This window comes from Physella acuta, unplaced genomic scaffold, assembly GCF_028476545.2.
Source record: "Physella acuta isolate Inbredline_101_S28 unplaced genomic scaffold, ASM2847654v3 ptg000604l, whole genome shotgun sequence".
In the NCBI taxonomy this organism is placed as follows: domain Eukaryota; kingdom Metazoa; phylum Mollusca; class Gastropoda; family Physidae; genus Physella; species Physella acuta.
This window is the reverse complement of record NW_026732123.1, coordinates 1,059,462-1,075,998: the sequence shown is the minus strand read 5'-3', so window position 1 is coordinate 1,075,998 and position 16,537 is coordinate 1,059,462. Positions and strand designations below refer to the sequence as shown.

At 32.0% G+C, this 16,537-nt stretch overlaps 3 protein-coding genes across 4 annotated transcripts; 2 read left to right on the top strand and 1 right to left on the bottom strand.

Annotated features, from left to right (window-relative positions):
• Nucleotides 1-123: 123 nt before the first annotated feature.
• LOC131947665 (ribosome quality control complex subunit TCF25) lies at nucleotides 124-8,000 on the top strand. The gene is made up of 17 exons (XM_059308921.1): nucleotides 124-506; nucleotides 1,916-2,083; nucleotides 2,206-2,345; nucleotides 2,699-2,773; nucleotides 2,976-3,061; nucleotides 3,162-3,283; nucleotides 3,690-3,789; nucleotides 4,032-4,125; nucleotides 4,265-4,357; nucleotides 4,545-4,650; nucleotides 4,814-4,921; nucleotides 5,592-5,713; nucleotides 5,816-5,974; nucleotides 6,563-6,647; nucleotides 6,802-6,881; nucleotides 7,000-7,078; nucleotides 7,192-8,000. The coding sequence occupies exons 1-17, from the start codon at nucleotides 279-281 to the stop codon at nucleotides 7,441-7,443; spliced, it is 2,097 nt and encodes a 698-aa protein (XP_059164904.1). The 5' UTR covers nucleotides 124-278; the 3' UTR covers nucleotides 7,444-8,000.
• A 346-nt stretch (nucleotides 8,001-8,346) lies between these two features.
• LOC131947664 (transmembrane protein 42) lies at nucleotides 8,347-11,194 on the bottom strand. Of its 2 annotated transcripts, none has more exons than XM_059308920.1 (4): nucleotides 11,131-11,194; nucleotides 9,309-9,493; nucleotides 8,875-9,021; nucleotides 8,347-8,586 (listed from the first exon to the last, which is right to left on the bottom strand). In XM_059308920.1, the coding sequence occupies exons 2-4, from the start codon at nucleotides 9,462-9,464 to the stop codon at nucleotides 8,419-8,421; spliced, it is 471 nt and encodes a 156-aa protein (XP_059164903.1). In that variant the 5' UTR covers nucleotides 9,465-9,493; nucleotides 11,131-11,194; the 3' UTR covers nucleotides 8,347-8,418. The 2 variants fall into 2 exon arrangements, with proteins under 2 accessions (XP_059164903.1, XP_059164901.1); XM_059308918.1 differs by lacking the exon at nucleotides 11,131-11,194 and adding an exon at nucleotides 10,634-10,762.
• On the top strand, nucleotides 10,975-16,430 carry LOC131947663 (ER membrane protein complex subunit 8). The gene is made up of 5 exons (XM_059308917.1): nucleotides 10,975-11,204; nucleotides 13,517-13,593; nucleotides 13,831-13,900; nucleotides 14,084-14,175; nucleotides 15,439-16,430. Exons 1-5 carry the CDS (start codon nucleotides 10,998-11,000, stop codon nucleotides 15,599-15,601), a joined length of 609 nt encoding a protein of 202 aa, XP_059164900.1. The 5' UTR covers nucleotides 10,975-10,997; the 3' UTR covers nucleotides 15,602-16,430.
• Nucleotides 16,431-16,537: the final 107 nt, after the last annotated feature.

Below are 16,537 nucleotides of genomic sequence, written 5' to 3'. Positions count from 1 at the left end.
TTTTTGGTGCCTTTTTCCTGAAATTTTTCTATTATTTAATTTATGCGTGATTTGGTTTATTTAAACATTTGATAACTCGTTTTTATTCGCATTAAAAACTTTCGGTTGTTAGAGAGATCTAAATCGTCTTGTTTAGATCCATGTCCGCTTGTGTAGTACTTTGAGGACTGACCGATTTTCAAATCAGCTTTACGTTTTGGCAGTGAATATTTTGTATCATTGAGTTGAAAAAGTTAAATATTTAATTACTTTTAAAGTATAAAAAGTACTTTATTTCAATGTCGAGTAGGGCTTTGAGACGTCTACAAGAGCAGCAAGGTTCGAGAGAACTGAGCATTACACATTTGTTGGGAAATAACAAAACTGAAGACGACGAATCTGGTGATGATGGTGACAGCGACAAGGGCACAGCAGAAGAGGAACTATCTCATGTTAACTTGAATAGCTTAAGTAAAAAAACTAAGAAAAAAGCCAGAATTAAACACTTCAATAACCCGTTTGAGCTGGTAAGTTAAGTATATTAGTATAACATAGGGGCCTAAGTAATTAATTAATAATTAATACTGGTGGTTAGGCCTAACTAAAATTTTTACTAAATGCACACTTGGCTGGCTAATGTCAATTTCAATGCTAACCCTGTCGCCAACCCTGGTCCTACCATACGCCTAACCCTAATTAATTTCTAACCATAAAATTAGTCGAGATTACAATACTACTAACAACCCAACACCCCCTTTTTTAGAGAAGATTCTATTATCAGACACCGGTATCTATAATCATTCCATAAGTCTTAAGAGTTTAAATTTTAAGGGTAATCTATCGTTTTATTTGAGTCATTTAAACTTTCAAGTGAGGTGCATAAAATCGGCCGAGGATAGTAATGTGAAAAAAAGTTGCCTCATTTTTATGGCCTCAAACTATAATATAAGCCGCCAGTGCCGTTTTGCACTTTCTTGCACTACCGTCAATCATTGGTGTTGCCATTTTGTCTTCATCAAATCTGGAGAAGGCCATCCATGTCATATGGAAGTCTCTCCCATGTTGTTTGTTGGTGGTTTAAATCACCCAGCGAGTTTGGCGAGGAGAGATAGCTGTGCAGACATTCGTGAGAGCATTATGCCATTTTATTTTTACCATAAAATATTTTCGTAAATATCCATATTCACACCAAAGTTCTACCACCATCTGCGCTTATCGCGGTGTGTTGAATGAATATCTGCCCAAAAGCGAGGAAACCCACCCGCTCTGATGTAATATCCATATCCACACCATTTAACTGGGAATAGACACTTCGATAATTTAATATGGTTTCAATACAAGTATATTGGTATATATTTGTATCAAAATAAAAATAAACACTAACTGCAATGTCTTAATCTAAATATATCAATAGGCTTTTAGTAGACCAGAAATTAACTTTAAACAGCACTTTTTGAGAGCAAGATTTGCTATATAAAGATCTGCCACCTGTAAGTTAGAGTGGTTTCCCCTAAAATTTTAACCAAAATTGACCAAAAAAAATAACTTAGGCTTAAGCAGATGACTGCTAATTTAACAAACTTAGTTGCATCTAATAACAAACATCAATAATCCTTGTTTATTATGCTATTCTTTTAAAAATTGACAGATGGTCAGTTTACAAAGTTAAAAAAACAAACTTCAACTGTTCAGCTTGAATTAAGTACTAATGCAAAAAAATCTATTTTTATTATGGGAAAAAAATGTTAGTAAAAACAATTTTCAGTTTCAAAATTTACAAAAGCTTGTTTTTCTTAGTATTGGAAATGATAAAAGCAGAGCACCAAATTGAATCAGTTTTATTTTTATTTTAGCTGATGGAATATTTAATATATGTACCTTGGTTATTTAAACCACTGAATTAATTGCTTTAATTTTGAATTAAATTTTTATTCAGTTGGAACAAGGAGATGGAGAAAGAGATGACATTACTGATGAACAAGAAGAACTTGATCAAAAATTGAAAAGTGCAGATTTACCAGAAAACGGTAGCATGAAATCAAAGAAAAACAAGAAAAAGAAAAAAAAGAAAGGAAAAGATAAAGAAAATGAGGAGAATTTGAAGGTAAATGCTTGTATGTTAAACTGATTTTTTTGCTTGACACAATATTGTTTTATTTGTATTTTTGTTAATCTGTTGTACTATAGCTCATAAGCAATCTTCAGTTTTGATAAACTTATGTGTAGATGCCTGGGGATGAAATTGAAGCTAGCTTGCAAGAAGTAAACAGAATCTTAGGAGATCCAGGTACTGCTAGTTCTCAAAGCAGTAACAGGGATGAAGCATACTCAGTGAATATGAAACCATTACTTCATATTGATTACAGGTAATCAAGCCATTATAAATAGTGTTGTTATTATCATACTTTGTTAATTTTTTTTATTCGGTTAAAATAGCAAAAGTATAGTTCCCTTTTCAATCCTGATGGTCCATGGGGCAAGTGAAGTGGAGTTCACCAGTTTCTGTGACCTGCCTATGAAGGGAAAGTGTGGTTAGCACACTGCCTGAGCTGAGTTGATTCAGGGACGCTCTAATTACTTGAACTTGGATTCGAACTTGAGACTTTTGGGTTAGCAGTCGAGGGCTTTACCGCTAGACCACACGTTCCCTCAAGTTAAAATTGAGTACAGTTTTAGTTAGATATCATATTGTTTAAATGCTTTCCAAACAAACTTTCAGAAACCTAAATCCTGAGACAGAACTTAAAAGAATGTTTGGGGCACAGGTAATTCGAGGGGAACAGCAACAGCAAAGGTAATAGTGTGATAATTTTTACTTAAGTCCTTCTAAACTGTGCATTTATTTTCAATGCAGTATAATGGAAATTATATAGGTAGTTGCAGCATTAAACAAAAAATATCTAAGCTTTTCATTTATACTCATAGTATGTAAAGGTAATGTCATATTTCTATTTTTATCATCTACTCATCGGCAAGTTTTGCATAACTTCTTTTAGAAATAGAAGACACAGAAACCATCCTTTACACCGTAGTAGTCGCCTTGTTCAGCCTAAAGACACATGGCACAATACTGGTGGAATAGGTAATTTTTATAGCATAAAGCTAATGTTTTCTGAATAGTTATCTTAAATCAAAACACAAGAATTTCTTATTAGATATATAATACTACTCAATGTACATAGGTGTGTCTATGAAATATCTTGGAGAGAATGAGGGATTCACATTTGAACATTCACCAGCATATCAGAAAATACAACATCAATTTTGTGATGCTGTTGAATCTGGCCACCCAGAGTTAATCATTGTAAGTAAAATACTCTCTGTACACATTGAAAATACTCTGCACAACTTGCAGTATCTACTTTATTTCTAAACAGCTAGTTCAAATGTTGCCTGTTTGTTGAGTAAATATTAAGAATAAGAGTCATAAACATCCTTTTTTTCCCCCAAAAGTGAGAGTAGACTGTTTAAAGAGAGCAATTTTTGAGATAATCGCTCAACTGTTTGGTGAACATTCAGTTTATCCTCCATGGAAAAATATTGTGACTTAAATTCTTGGATGAACAAAGTCAATAACTTTGTAAAGGGTGACCATGCAGAGTATTTAAATGTAAATTAATGTCATTGATATTTAGTGTAGTTACAGGAGGAGATACTCTTAATCAGCCCTATAAATGAAATGTTGCTATATTTGTTGCCTTCCTCCTCAGAGCATATTAAGAGATCATCCTTATCACTTTGATACACTACTGCAGATGGCAGAGTTCCACCGAGCTAATGAAGATGTCCAAACAGCTGCAGAATCAATAGGTAACTACAACATAACAAATCACACTTGGTTGTATTTTTTTGTACATTAGCTCACCAAGATATCAAAATACTTAACCAAAGTTTGATTGTTACTATATTATGGTAGAAATATTAGCTGTTTTGTTTCTAAAATGTTAAGGAAAATAGTTTAACAATCTTTTTACATTTTTAAATAGAAAATAAAGTTTTTGCTTATGTTGTTGCACGTTTGAAATGTTTATCTGTCTTTTACATTTTTATAGAAAAAGCATTATATGGAATGGAATGTGTCTTTCATCCCATGTTCAATTTGGCGTCAGGAAATTGTCATTTAAGCTACAGACGTCCAGAGAACAGGTAAATAAATCATCTGTGTTACTAGATAAATATAATTATTCAAGGAAATTTGTATTAGCAAGTAAATAGTTTTATAAGAAAATATTTAAAATTGCCCTTTTTTCAAATGTTATGACAATTCCTTCTTTTTTTTTGATAGGACTTTTTACCTATGTTTGTTCAAACATATTTTGAACTTAGGCAGAAGAGGATGTAACAGAACAGCATTTGAATTTTGTAAAGTTCTATTGAGGTAATTTCTGTCATTTAAATTTTTCAGTTCTTTATCTTACCTTTATTCGGGAAAGTTATTGTAAATTGTTCTCTGAATATTGTCAAATAGATTATACTAGTAAGTTATTAACAGATTTTAAAATGATAGGTTTAACAGAGTTCCGATTTGGAAACTAAGACATTTTTTGTTTTTATATTTTATTTAGCATTGATCCAGTTGATGACCCACTAGACTGTATGAGCATGATAGACTATTATGCCTTGAGATCAGAACAGTATGATCATTTAGTTAGATTAGAGGCTGAAGTTTTGGTAAGTATCTTCTACTATATAAGGATTTTAACAAGGAGCTGAATATAACACCTATTTAGATTTTCAGTGTTCTAAGTTTTACCGCTTAACATTTTAACAACCAATTGTGTTAATGAAGCTTGTTTTTAACCTACTTAAGAGGACAATTTTCTATCTGTATCAGACTAAAGAATCAATGAGGCGTGTACCTAACTTTGCTATGTCTATTCCCTTGGCACATTATCATATTGCCATGCGAAATGGGACAGATACTACTGTTGCTGATCTTAAGGTAAAAGATTTTTTTTAGTTATTCTATTACAACATTATGTTCTCTTGCTAAAATGTCTTAAAAACCTTAACCTTGCAGGCTACTGGTCTTCAGTTTGCTGAATTTTTCAGCAAAATTACTTAAAATTGTATCTTGTTGCACTATTCACATTTTTTTCTGCTAGTTTGAATCTAAATCTAAATATCTCTTAACCCCTGTTTGGGTCGTTGGGGCACCACAGAGTGGTGTGTCTAGATCTAAGTGTCACACGGCGGCGCCCACAACCCCCTCTATGCCTGTTTGAATAGAATCTACAAATATTGTACATAAAATAATGAAGAAAAAAACAACTTTTCTTTAGGTTTTAATATCTGCTTCCTTCTTTACACATTTCATGTAAGGAAATTCTGAGCAGAAGAGATTGGGAAATCTAAGCCTTCAACTTAAAACATACTGGTATTTTGAGGAATTCTAATTTTTAAAGAGTGGAAAGAATAGCGAAACAAATGTTAATTGACCTCTTATACCATTTTATTATTGACTACTACCATTTTATTAATGACTACACAAAATGGTCGCAAAACTTTGGTCCATCTGCATATTGGCTCACTTATTTACATTGTTTTTTTTTCAGACCAATCTTTTTAATTTTACTGGCAGTCTAAACTAGTTTCCCTATCTTAATTTCCAGCTACAAGATGCATTACTTTTCTTCCCTGTGATGTTAATGCCTTTACTTGATCAGTGCAGTGTGCAGCCTGATAAAACTGTTAGTAGTCATCCTTTCTTCAGTACATCAGAACTGAATGACAGGTTTGTATTTATGAAACCTCCAGTATGTAATCATGTTTTTTTTTTTTTCTGCGTAGAATTTACCCTATGAAAAATGTAATATTTGCAACTATTTCAATGCAGCACCAGTGAACTGCAGAGATTAGTTATGTTGTATGTGAAAAGATGTGAGTCTTGCTGGAAGGAAGCTGGTGTCATGACTTGGTTGGAAAAAAATGTCAAAGCTGTGATAGAAATTGTAAATAAAGGCACTGATAAGAGACCAACAGAATATTCAAACTTGTAAGTAGGATCTGTACTATTTTTTATTCAATTAGAAATTATACAATGTATTAATAGATTATTTTGTGATCATTTTGTTATTTTTGTGAAGTCCATGCCAAGTGGGGAAAGATAGATGCTGCTATAAAAATGTATCAAATATAAAAAATCTAGAGTGGTCATTTTGTGAAATATTGTCAAAGAAATTAAACCATTGAAACTGGACTAACACATTAGTCATATTCTTCTTTGTTCTTAATTGAATTCTTGGAAGACATTACCTCTAACACAATTAAGTATTACCTGTCAACTTGTTATGTGCCATCTAGGCCGTTGACTCTGATTTCAGCCTGCTTTTCTTTCTGGATTTTCTTCCAAAGTTTTTGTCAAACTACAATGCAGAAGTTCTTTGATTTTGGAGTTTACTTTCCTAGATGTGTTGCTGTTCCCAGCTATTGATCCTCATCTGACTGGTGGATTAGAACTCGGGACATTGCGGTTTAGCAGCCATGATTTTTACCGGCCCAATCACTATTCATAGTCTATTCTATATACTTTCATAGTCATTTTAGAATTCAACAGCCATTTTGTGTAAATATCTGATTACAGGAGACAAAAGCGCTTCAAGCATCCACCTTTGTCTTTAGTAAGGCACTACTTTCTGTCAGAGTTTCAAGGGCTGGGTGTACCTCGTGTAAGTATAAATAAGGATCCCAATTATTATTTTTATGGCCTTGTCTTTGTCCAGAAGGTTTTTACTTTTTCTTTTAATGTATTTTGTTAATAAATTTATATTTATTGTTTCTAATTTTAACAATTATCTAAACAATTTTGTATTTTTAATTCAGCAATTTTTGGGAACATCTGTGCTTAGTCATGATCCCTACCCTCCAGCCAATAGTATAATATCATATACCAGACCTGTGAGGTAAGATAGTAAGCTGTGCTTATTTGTTGCTCATTCTGTATAAATGTAATGATATTTTCAATATTTTTTTTGCAACAAGCATTTTGTTTCCAGCATTCTCTCCTCTTTTTATTTTCAGACAAACAGTGGCATCTCAGGATAGAAGTGGAGTACTGAGATCATTAATCCAATCTCTTCTACCAACCTATAATCCTTATGTAAGATAGAGTTAATTTTAAATATTTTTAAAGTTTAAACTTAAATACATGTCAAAAATAATTTGAACTGATTGAATCTCTCATTTTATTTTGTGTTATATTAAAATAAACAGGAACCAGCCAATATTGCACTTAGACGTCAAGCTAATGCAGTTGTAGAAGGAGGTGATGAAGATGAGGGAGCCAGAGGGGGGACTGCCATTCCTCAACAGATACAACAAGGGGTGCAGGCCATCATGCAGGCAATGAGACAGCTACTCAATGAACCATTTGCTCATATACAAAATAATGCTAATAGAGATGAAAATCAGCCAGAATTGGATGAGAATGAGAGGGAGTGGGAAGAAGAGGAAGAAAATAGATAACTTATCTTCATTCCCATTTTATTTATTTCTAAATTTTTATTTAAAAACGTCTTAAAATGTTATTTTAAATTGTTTATTTATTTTACTATTGTTTTAAAATTTACAATTGTCATATTATTTAGTATGTCCATTACTTGTTTGGATACAAATGTTTTAAAAAGAAAACTATCTAATACGAAGTAAAATTTTGTGTGTTTGTGGTCTAAATCATGAGTCAATTAGTGTACAGAATACCATTGCCTGCACGTATGCCAAGAAAGTTTTCATGTAAATATTCAAGCTTTTCTGATCTTTCTGCAATAAATTTCGGCTTTTGGGATACAAGTTTGTTTTATCTGTACAATATTTTAAAATATTCAAAACTAGTCCTATTCTACTTATGGGTTATCTATTTATGACAACAAAATGTAAATTTTACAAGCATATTTTTAATTTAATAGTTTGAAAAATTTTGATAACAATTAGCATGTTGATGTTTAATTTTATATGTATGGATGATTCCTAAGATAGCAGAAATAAGTTGTGAAAGTGAAGTACATATATCTGGCTCATTTTATGCCGATAAATAATTAGTATTAGTATGCAAGTTTTTAACTTCAAATAGCCATGACTAGGTGTTCTCAAAAGTTGGAGTTAAGCTCTTTGTGTAAAGAACTTGCCCTTACCGATCTTACACTTATGAATTTCAGATGATAGAATGGGGAAACAGCTATTTTTTCTTGTACTCACAAAAATCTAAAAAAAAAAAAATCTAATTTTGCTAGACCTAGCACTTAAACTATTAAATGTATTTTAAAAATAAAAAAACAGATATATAATGTGTTCTAACATCCATGTCTAATATGTGCAGACATAAACGCATATATTATATGAATATAAACATAAAATACACCAAGACCCAAAACTGAAAGAATTTTTATTTAAACTTTAATGTAAAGCAAATGATTTAAAAATATGTAAATGTCAACAGTTACATTAAGATAGTTCTTGTTTATTTATTTTATCCTGGCTGTGCTTGTTTTCATCAATGTCAACCACATTGGATTCTTTGTGAAGAACAGTAAGGCCAATGATGATTAAAACTGTACCAAGGCACCAAATCATCCCAAGATGTTCACCAAACAGCACTTGTCCAAACGCAGCCTACTCAAAATAATTTAATTTTTCGTTTTATTTTAACAGTCAATGTGTTTTAAAATTTTAAATAGAAAGTAATTTAAATAGAAAAATGTGTTCACTTTTAAATTAGACAGTAGTTATATATAACATTATTTCTATAGTGAGTGACAACATCTAGTAGACCTACTCTTATATGTATGATATTTTAAAAAAAATCTGAACAGAGATGAATGTGGGACTACTAAGCTATGTGTGTCACCATGATATACAAATGTATTCTACTAATAAAAAAAAGAAATGTTTTAATCGTACCGTTGATATAAAATTAGATGATATATTGAAGGCTGTTGCTTCTAATGTTGAGGAGCATTTGTGCATAGATTTTGTGAACAGCACCCACATAATGGCATTAAACAGAAAAATTCCAGTGACACAGACAAATCTGACAGCCAAGGTGAGCTTCAGAAATAAAAACAATGAAAACTCCAGTAATGCTATTGTTATACAGCACCTAGCAATTGAATTACACAATTGAAAGACAATTTTTAATATAATAAGTAAATATATGATAACTTCTAATATGGTGATTTAATGATACCTTAAACATAAGTCATTTCTAGCACAAAATTACATTTCATTTGAAAGTATTTTGTGGGAAATTGATATTTTTACAACTCCTCCTCTACATTAAAATAAGTAATTTTAAAAATGACGTTAATCCTATCAAAAATAACATTTTAGCAAACCTCTCCAGTATATTGAAATCCATCAGGTAAGTAATTGCTGGAACCAAGTGTAACAAATGTATCAGTTTCTGAACAAGTGGCAAGTTTTGCAGATACAGATGCCAGAGCTGCACATATCCCAGCTTCAATGGCAAAGATAATTCCATCAAGTCCCATGTTATGTCAATTCCTTACTAAAAAAACATCTGTAAAAAAATTCAGCTTGGTTTACATGTTATGGACAAAACAAGCTAAAAATAGATTTGTTATGTCAACCCAGAGGAGGTCTTCTCATACATAGAATAAGCTCAAATTATTTCCATTTACCAACTGTATACATATATGGGAAATCTGGTTCTGTTATATTTGAGACAAATATTATAATAAAATATCACAATATAATAAAATATAGGCCAACTTAACACTTCTGAAAATGACTGAAGTAAAATCACAGATTTAACTAGTAGTATTAGGTCGTGGTAAAAATGCGAGAGGTGAATTGGCAAGGTGGTAAATTGCGAGAAGGAAGTGAAATTGAATCTGATGTTCCAAATTTTACTGCTCCTGAAAATTCTTGATGATGATTGAACAACTTTTATCTACTCTGTCAGCCCAAAACACAGCCTACCATATTTTTAAAAATGTGTTACTGTAGGTCTATGTAAAATGTTTTTCTCTTTTACTGTACATTTAAACGTAAATTTATTAAATTTTATAGTCCTATCAGTCAGATTAAGGAAGGAGCAACGATGTTTAGAATTTGCATAATTTTTTTTTAATATCTTGAAAATCTAGGCCCAGATTCTATATCAAGAAAACCATACAAAAAATCATGAAACAAAAACATTCTCACAAATGGAGTCTCGCTATATGGGCCAACTAGATCTCGTATTTTTCTGTGATTCAGCAGGTTATCTCTCACATTTTTGCCTCACCATATACGAGATATTGCGGGATAATAATTTATAAATTATTGTGGTAGTGTGTACTACTACTACAACAAGGTCCAGTCTAGTGAGTAGTAAGTAGATATAGTAAGTAAAGTGTGTAGTACAGTACATTGTGTACATAACTCAGTACTGAGTACAGGTAGTAGTCCAAGTCACGTACCGTAATATGGCGTAGTAGAGTAGTACTAGTAACTAGATCTAGTACTTTTAGTAGTAGTAGTACTAGTACAAACAGTACTAGACATCTACTGATCTACAGATCTAGACTAGTACTAGTACTACTACTAGTAGTAGTAGACAGTACAGTTGAGTACAGTAGTAGTGCCAGTGCTAGTTTTGATCGTTAAATATATAGATCTAGACTCTAAATCAATCTAGATATTTCTAGACGCTTACCACGAATTTCGTGTAGTTATAACATAATGTTGGCATAAGTTACATATTAACTAGGACATAATTAATGTCCTATGCACTTTGATTCAAGAGAGCGTATCACGGTGTAAAGGGGGCGGCCATCATTGTTGTTATTATGAAGGTTCGAAGTAAATAGGCCTTTTTTTAGTAACTATGTACAAGTATTTAATTTTAAACTATTTATTTTACACCATTTACTAGATCTATTTATTGCAAAAAGTTTACAAAAAATTAAAATTTATTTTCTTTAAAATTCGGATAGTAGAATCGAATTCTAGATCTTAATTTTTAATCGATATTTTCTTTTTCCCGCAGTTAATGAATTGAGTCGATAAAAAATAACAAAATGGCTGACGCTACTGTTAGTGTACGGGCTCATTGCAAACTGTTACTGCATGCTGCTAAATATCCCCACAGCTCAGTAAATGGCATTTTATTGGCGGAGGATAACAAAAATAAAGATCTGAATAAATCACTACGTTATGTTGACTGCGTTCCTCTATTCCATGTGTCATTAGGTTTAGCACCCATGTTAGAAATCGCTCTTTTGCACGTAAGTCGTGATGTTTCTTACTCTTATTTATTAATTTACTAGCCGTCCCGGCCAGGCCCTGCTCTGGCTTCTGTGAAAAACCTTTCTGTTAAAGACCATTACCTGTGTGTTTAGTAATCATCATAAACCCTGCATTGCCCACCCAAACCACAACCAACCAAAACCAAAACAACAAAACGCAAACATAACGCTAACACAATTACAAATACAAACGAAAACAAAAACTTAACAACAAACACAACCACACCCACAAACACCAATACAAACACAAAGAAAAAACAAACAAAAAAGCAAACGAAAACAAAAACCTAACAACAAACCCAACCACAAACACCAATACCAACAAAAAAAAAATCAACGAAAAAAGCAAACGAAAACAAACCAAATCCAAACGCAAAACCAACCAAAAACACAAATACAAACCCAAAACAAAAAAAACACAAACAAAAACGAAAAAAGAAAGAACAAAAACGAACCAAATTAAAACGCAACCACTAACGCAAACCCACCTAAACACAAAGAAAACACTAACGCGAACATAAACGCCCGGGGCGGAATCACCTGTTTTAGCTTAATGAACGACTATAGTACCCCAACTTATTCACAGTCTTTTGCACTCACTTAAACGAACGCGCCTGTTTCAATTTAATAAACAATTTTAATACTCCAAGCTTATCCGTAAAATACCTACAACATTTGCACTTGATCAATCCCCGCTAATTATGTAATTATTTTTTTTCCCAACACCAAAACAAAGTAATTAAAAAGTAAATTATTTTCACGGAATGCAATGGTTTTATAAAGGGAAGTAATTGTGTTTTTCCTAATTTATCAAAGGGAAGTAAGTGCTATAGGACTAAATAAAGACATAATTAGAGTTTTTGTAAAAGATGATATTTTTTTTAAAACTTGTGTTTAATGAACATGCCGACAATTATTACTATAATTTGAAAAATGAAAATTATTTCCCAACACTTTCAATAGTAATTTTTTATCTCATAAATTTAGACAAATGCGCACGATAATTTTTCTAACACTTAAAATCGTACAATTCCAACGACATACAAATGCATTACATACAGAACTGAGCTTTATATATTAGATTAAAATCTAGTAAATTATTAGGCCTAGACTAGATCTTAGATCTACATGTGAAAATGCAATTTCATATTCAGTTATACTATACTCTAGAGTCTAGATCTAACCGTTGTATCAGTGAACACTGTAACTGTAGATCTATATAAGTAGGCCTATATAAATTAAATTTTACTATTTTGTTTACCTAGCAAAATGAAACTTAAGCCGCTCATCAGGGGTCCAAAGGACATATGAATTATGATTTATGACATAAGGGATAGGCCTAAGTGTCATAAAGTCATGATAAAAATAAAGTTAAACAAAAGTTGAAGGAATACAAACTGAAAAGTGAAAGGTCTAGATCTAGCTTTAAGCTTACTCTAGAGATCTACTAATCTACTTACTACTTAACTCTACCAATCACAGTGTCCAATAAAACCAAAACCCTAATTTTAGACACTTAGGCCTATTAGTTAGCCGTACAGCCATATTATTGCCGTGCCGTATAGAATCTAGAGTAACTGTGCCTACCTTGAACAATTGCCAACCACGAACACCTTCACTTTGAATAGTCATAGTCAGCGCTATTCAGAGGCTTTATATGTAACAGAAGCAGGATGATTATCATTATAGATACAGGTGTCCGATAATGGAATCTTCTTTTAAAAAGGGGTGTTGGGTTGTTAGTAGTTAGATATCTGAGTAGTAGAAGTATTGTAATCTCGACTAATTTTATGGTTAGAAATTAGGGTTAGGCGTATGGTTGGACTAGGGTTAGGGACAGGGTTAGCATTGACATTAGCCAGCCATGTGTGTATTTAGTTAACTACCAGTAACCTAACACCCCCTTTTTTTTAAGAAGAGTGTTTATATTATTGTTTTGAGTTTATATTTAACTCAATGCAACGAGCCCGCCAGTTGGTTGAGGCCACGCCGGGGGACGATCTGTCCGGGATTCAAAGGGTCGATTCTAAATATCATCCTATAAATCTACTCATTTTTTTTATTGGAAATATTTTCTCTAAGCTAAAGATTAGTGGCTAAGTTTTATTAGGACTAGATCTATTCGCTATTAGTTGATGATCCTATTGGCATTGATAATGGATAAAATACATTAGAAAAGGTTCAGTGCCATTGTTAATAACCAGCTTCAATAAAGTGTTCTCATTTTTATTCATGTGTACATAAAATTAGAACAGGCCCATGTTTTAGATTAATACTTTGTTTCTTCTTAGGTTGATGCTTACTGTAAAAGTAAAGGATTGGTTATTGCTGGATATTATCAGGCAAATGAAAATTTGAATGAAAATGAGTAAGTTTAGTGTGGTTACCCACATTTTATTAGTTTTTCACATTTAGTCGTTTATCATAATTCATGTTAAATCTGCTCTCCGGTATCTCTACATAATCAGCTATTCATGTTTATAACTATTTTCAAGAAATAAACAATTTTATTTTGTTGTTTTTCCATAATGATAAATTCAAGTTGAGTCACTGTTGCTGTATTTGTTATTGTATTCAATATATGAGCAATTATATTTTTTCTTAGAATGAATCATGTTTCTAAGACAGTGGGCAAGAAAGTTCAGGAGAATTTCCATGATGCTTGTGTCCTAATAGTAAGTTTTTTATGAGTATTTTGCTTGGTGAATGGGTGTCAAGTCTGTCACATACATTTTTAATTTAATGTATACCACATATAACTATATCTAGTCAGTTTATTACATAATAGGTCAATTTATAAAAAGGTCCATTGTTCACATTTATAACATGGTGTATAGTCTATTTCATTTTGTTTTAAGATTGACAACAGGAAAGTAAAACCAGAAACTGTTTCCCAGCCATATAAAGTGTTTGCTCATAAAGAAAACGGATGGAAAGAAATAGAAAAGAAGTGAGTCATTGACATTGTAACCAGTTAATTGGAAGTATCCTGCATGCCATATTCCCTCTAAGCTGGCGGCTATGTTACCATATATTAACTTGTAACAGTTGTTACAAACACCACTATTCACATAACTTATTTAGCACAAATGCCCTTGTATCTTTGAGGGGGGGATTGTCTATTAATTAGAAGAAACCTCAGTAGCATGTTTGCAATGCATATATTTTTAAATTTAAGCATAAGTAATAGGGAAATTCTTGACCACTTTACCTGTGAGCTGAAGCTGTCTCTACGGTGTATAATCCAATAATTAAAATCGCAATCCTGAGTTCCCCCTTGCCATTAATGCTACTCAACATTTAAAAAGAAAATTACCAATAGGGAAAATTAATTCCAGATGCCGAAGTTTTGTGGTTTGCATAACAGACTGATAATTTTAAGTGTCTAGACAGTAGACTGATGGACTGCTTGAAATAGCTCCCACATAATAATATAAAGATGGTTGACAAGCACATCATTTTTTAGCGCAATTTACATTCTGGAGAATTGCGTTTATTAACCCGTCATTTCTGGATGTATGAATAGATGAATGGATGTGTGTCCGCAGCTTTAAGCCTTATCTCCTCCTCAACGAAGCAATATCGATGATTAGTTCCAAAAGCAATTATGTTAAGCAAGTTACGAGGATGAACATAGGCCAAAAAAATTCTGGGTTTCTTACATGGATTTCCCGGAAAAGCCAAAAAACCTCGAAAAAATGCAGTTTTTGGCCCATATCTCGGCAACCAGACCACTTAGCGACTTGAAACATTTACCAATCGATTCCTGCCATAATTTAGAACAATATTGCCGAAGAAAGTTTTCAAAAATATCCTTTCGTTCGGTCACAAAAATTTTTTTGAATTAATTAAAATTTGGACCGAATTAGTAGGCATTTTTTCCAACCACACCACACGCGTCATCACGTTCAATAGCTGCGCCATCACGTTCAATGGCTGCGTCATCACGTTCAGTAGCTAGGCGCGCAATGGTTTTTAGTCTTGTAACTCTATTGTAAATAAAACATGTAAAATACTGAAAAAAAAATTAATAAAAAACGTTTTAATAACTAACCAATGGTTTTACTAACCCTGCTCTTGATTTACGCTACGACAGAGCTATTTTTAGATAACATAAGGAAATTGCGCTAAAATTGTCACTAGATTTTTTAATTAACTTGTTTTAGTTTACATTTAATGTATTACTGACTTATTATTGGTTTGATCTTATTAGGAGCTCCTCAACAGAAGATGAGTTACAAAAAGAACAATGCCTCTACACCCTACTCAAGTCTGGAGCACAGCGACATGTAAAAGATTTTGACAACCATTTAGATGATGTTCGGAATGATTGGAGGAACTTGGAACTTAATGATATGATTGCTCGGTGTATATAACATTGCATCCATTCAGTCATGCAAATTTCATTTTGTAAGATATTAAAATAACCTTTGCATGTAAGTGGCCAGTGAGAGCTGTGAATGTCATAATTTAAAAAGGTGATTGCTTGTCTGTACATGAGTGTTACATTAAGACTATTGTTAGTATAAGGAAGAACTCATTCTAAGTGTAATGCTTGTGTTGAACAAGTCTGTATGATGCTAGCATACCTCTTTTTTTGTTATAACATGTATTACATTCAGAATAAAGAATTGTTAAGTGTTGTTATTGATGGTTATCACATTTTCTTAAAATCTCTGTATGCAAACTTTATAGACATTTCTTTTTCTCATAAACAAAAAGCATTTAATGTTATGTAAAATTTTCGTTGGTTAAGAAAAATTGAAGACACTTTTTGTCCCAAATGTTAAAAAAGTGAAGTTTTAATATACAACTGATGTAGAAAAAATAAAAGCTTTTAAAAAAACTTCAATAAATGGTGGGGACCACTTAAATTAAAAAAAAAACAAAACCTTATTTATGTAAGAATGTTTACATTCTTTTGTGGACCTATAAAAATGGAAATCACATCATCAGAAATGTGAAACATAGCATTACAAAAGATTAATTATTAATATTTATTTCTGTTTATGTTCTATGGACCTTCTAATGTGATCATGCATTTACTTTTATAAATATTGCATTTGAGTGTCTGGAAAATTGATGCAAAAAAAAAATCCTAGTTAATGACACAATATGCATTTAACATGTGAAATAAAAGAATCTTTAAAAAAAATTGTTAATGTTACTTATTATTTAATGCAACATGACTGTTTATTGTTAGGTACTATCAGATGTATGAATTATTTGCTGAGTTGTGTCCATACTTTACTGACAGAATGTTATGTAACATAAGATACAAATCCTTTTCTATGATATACATAAACTTTGTG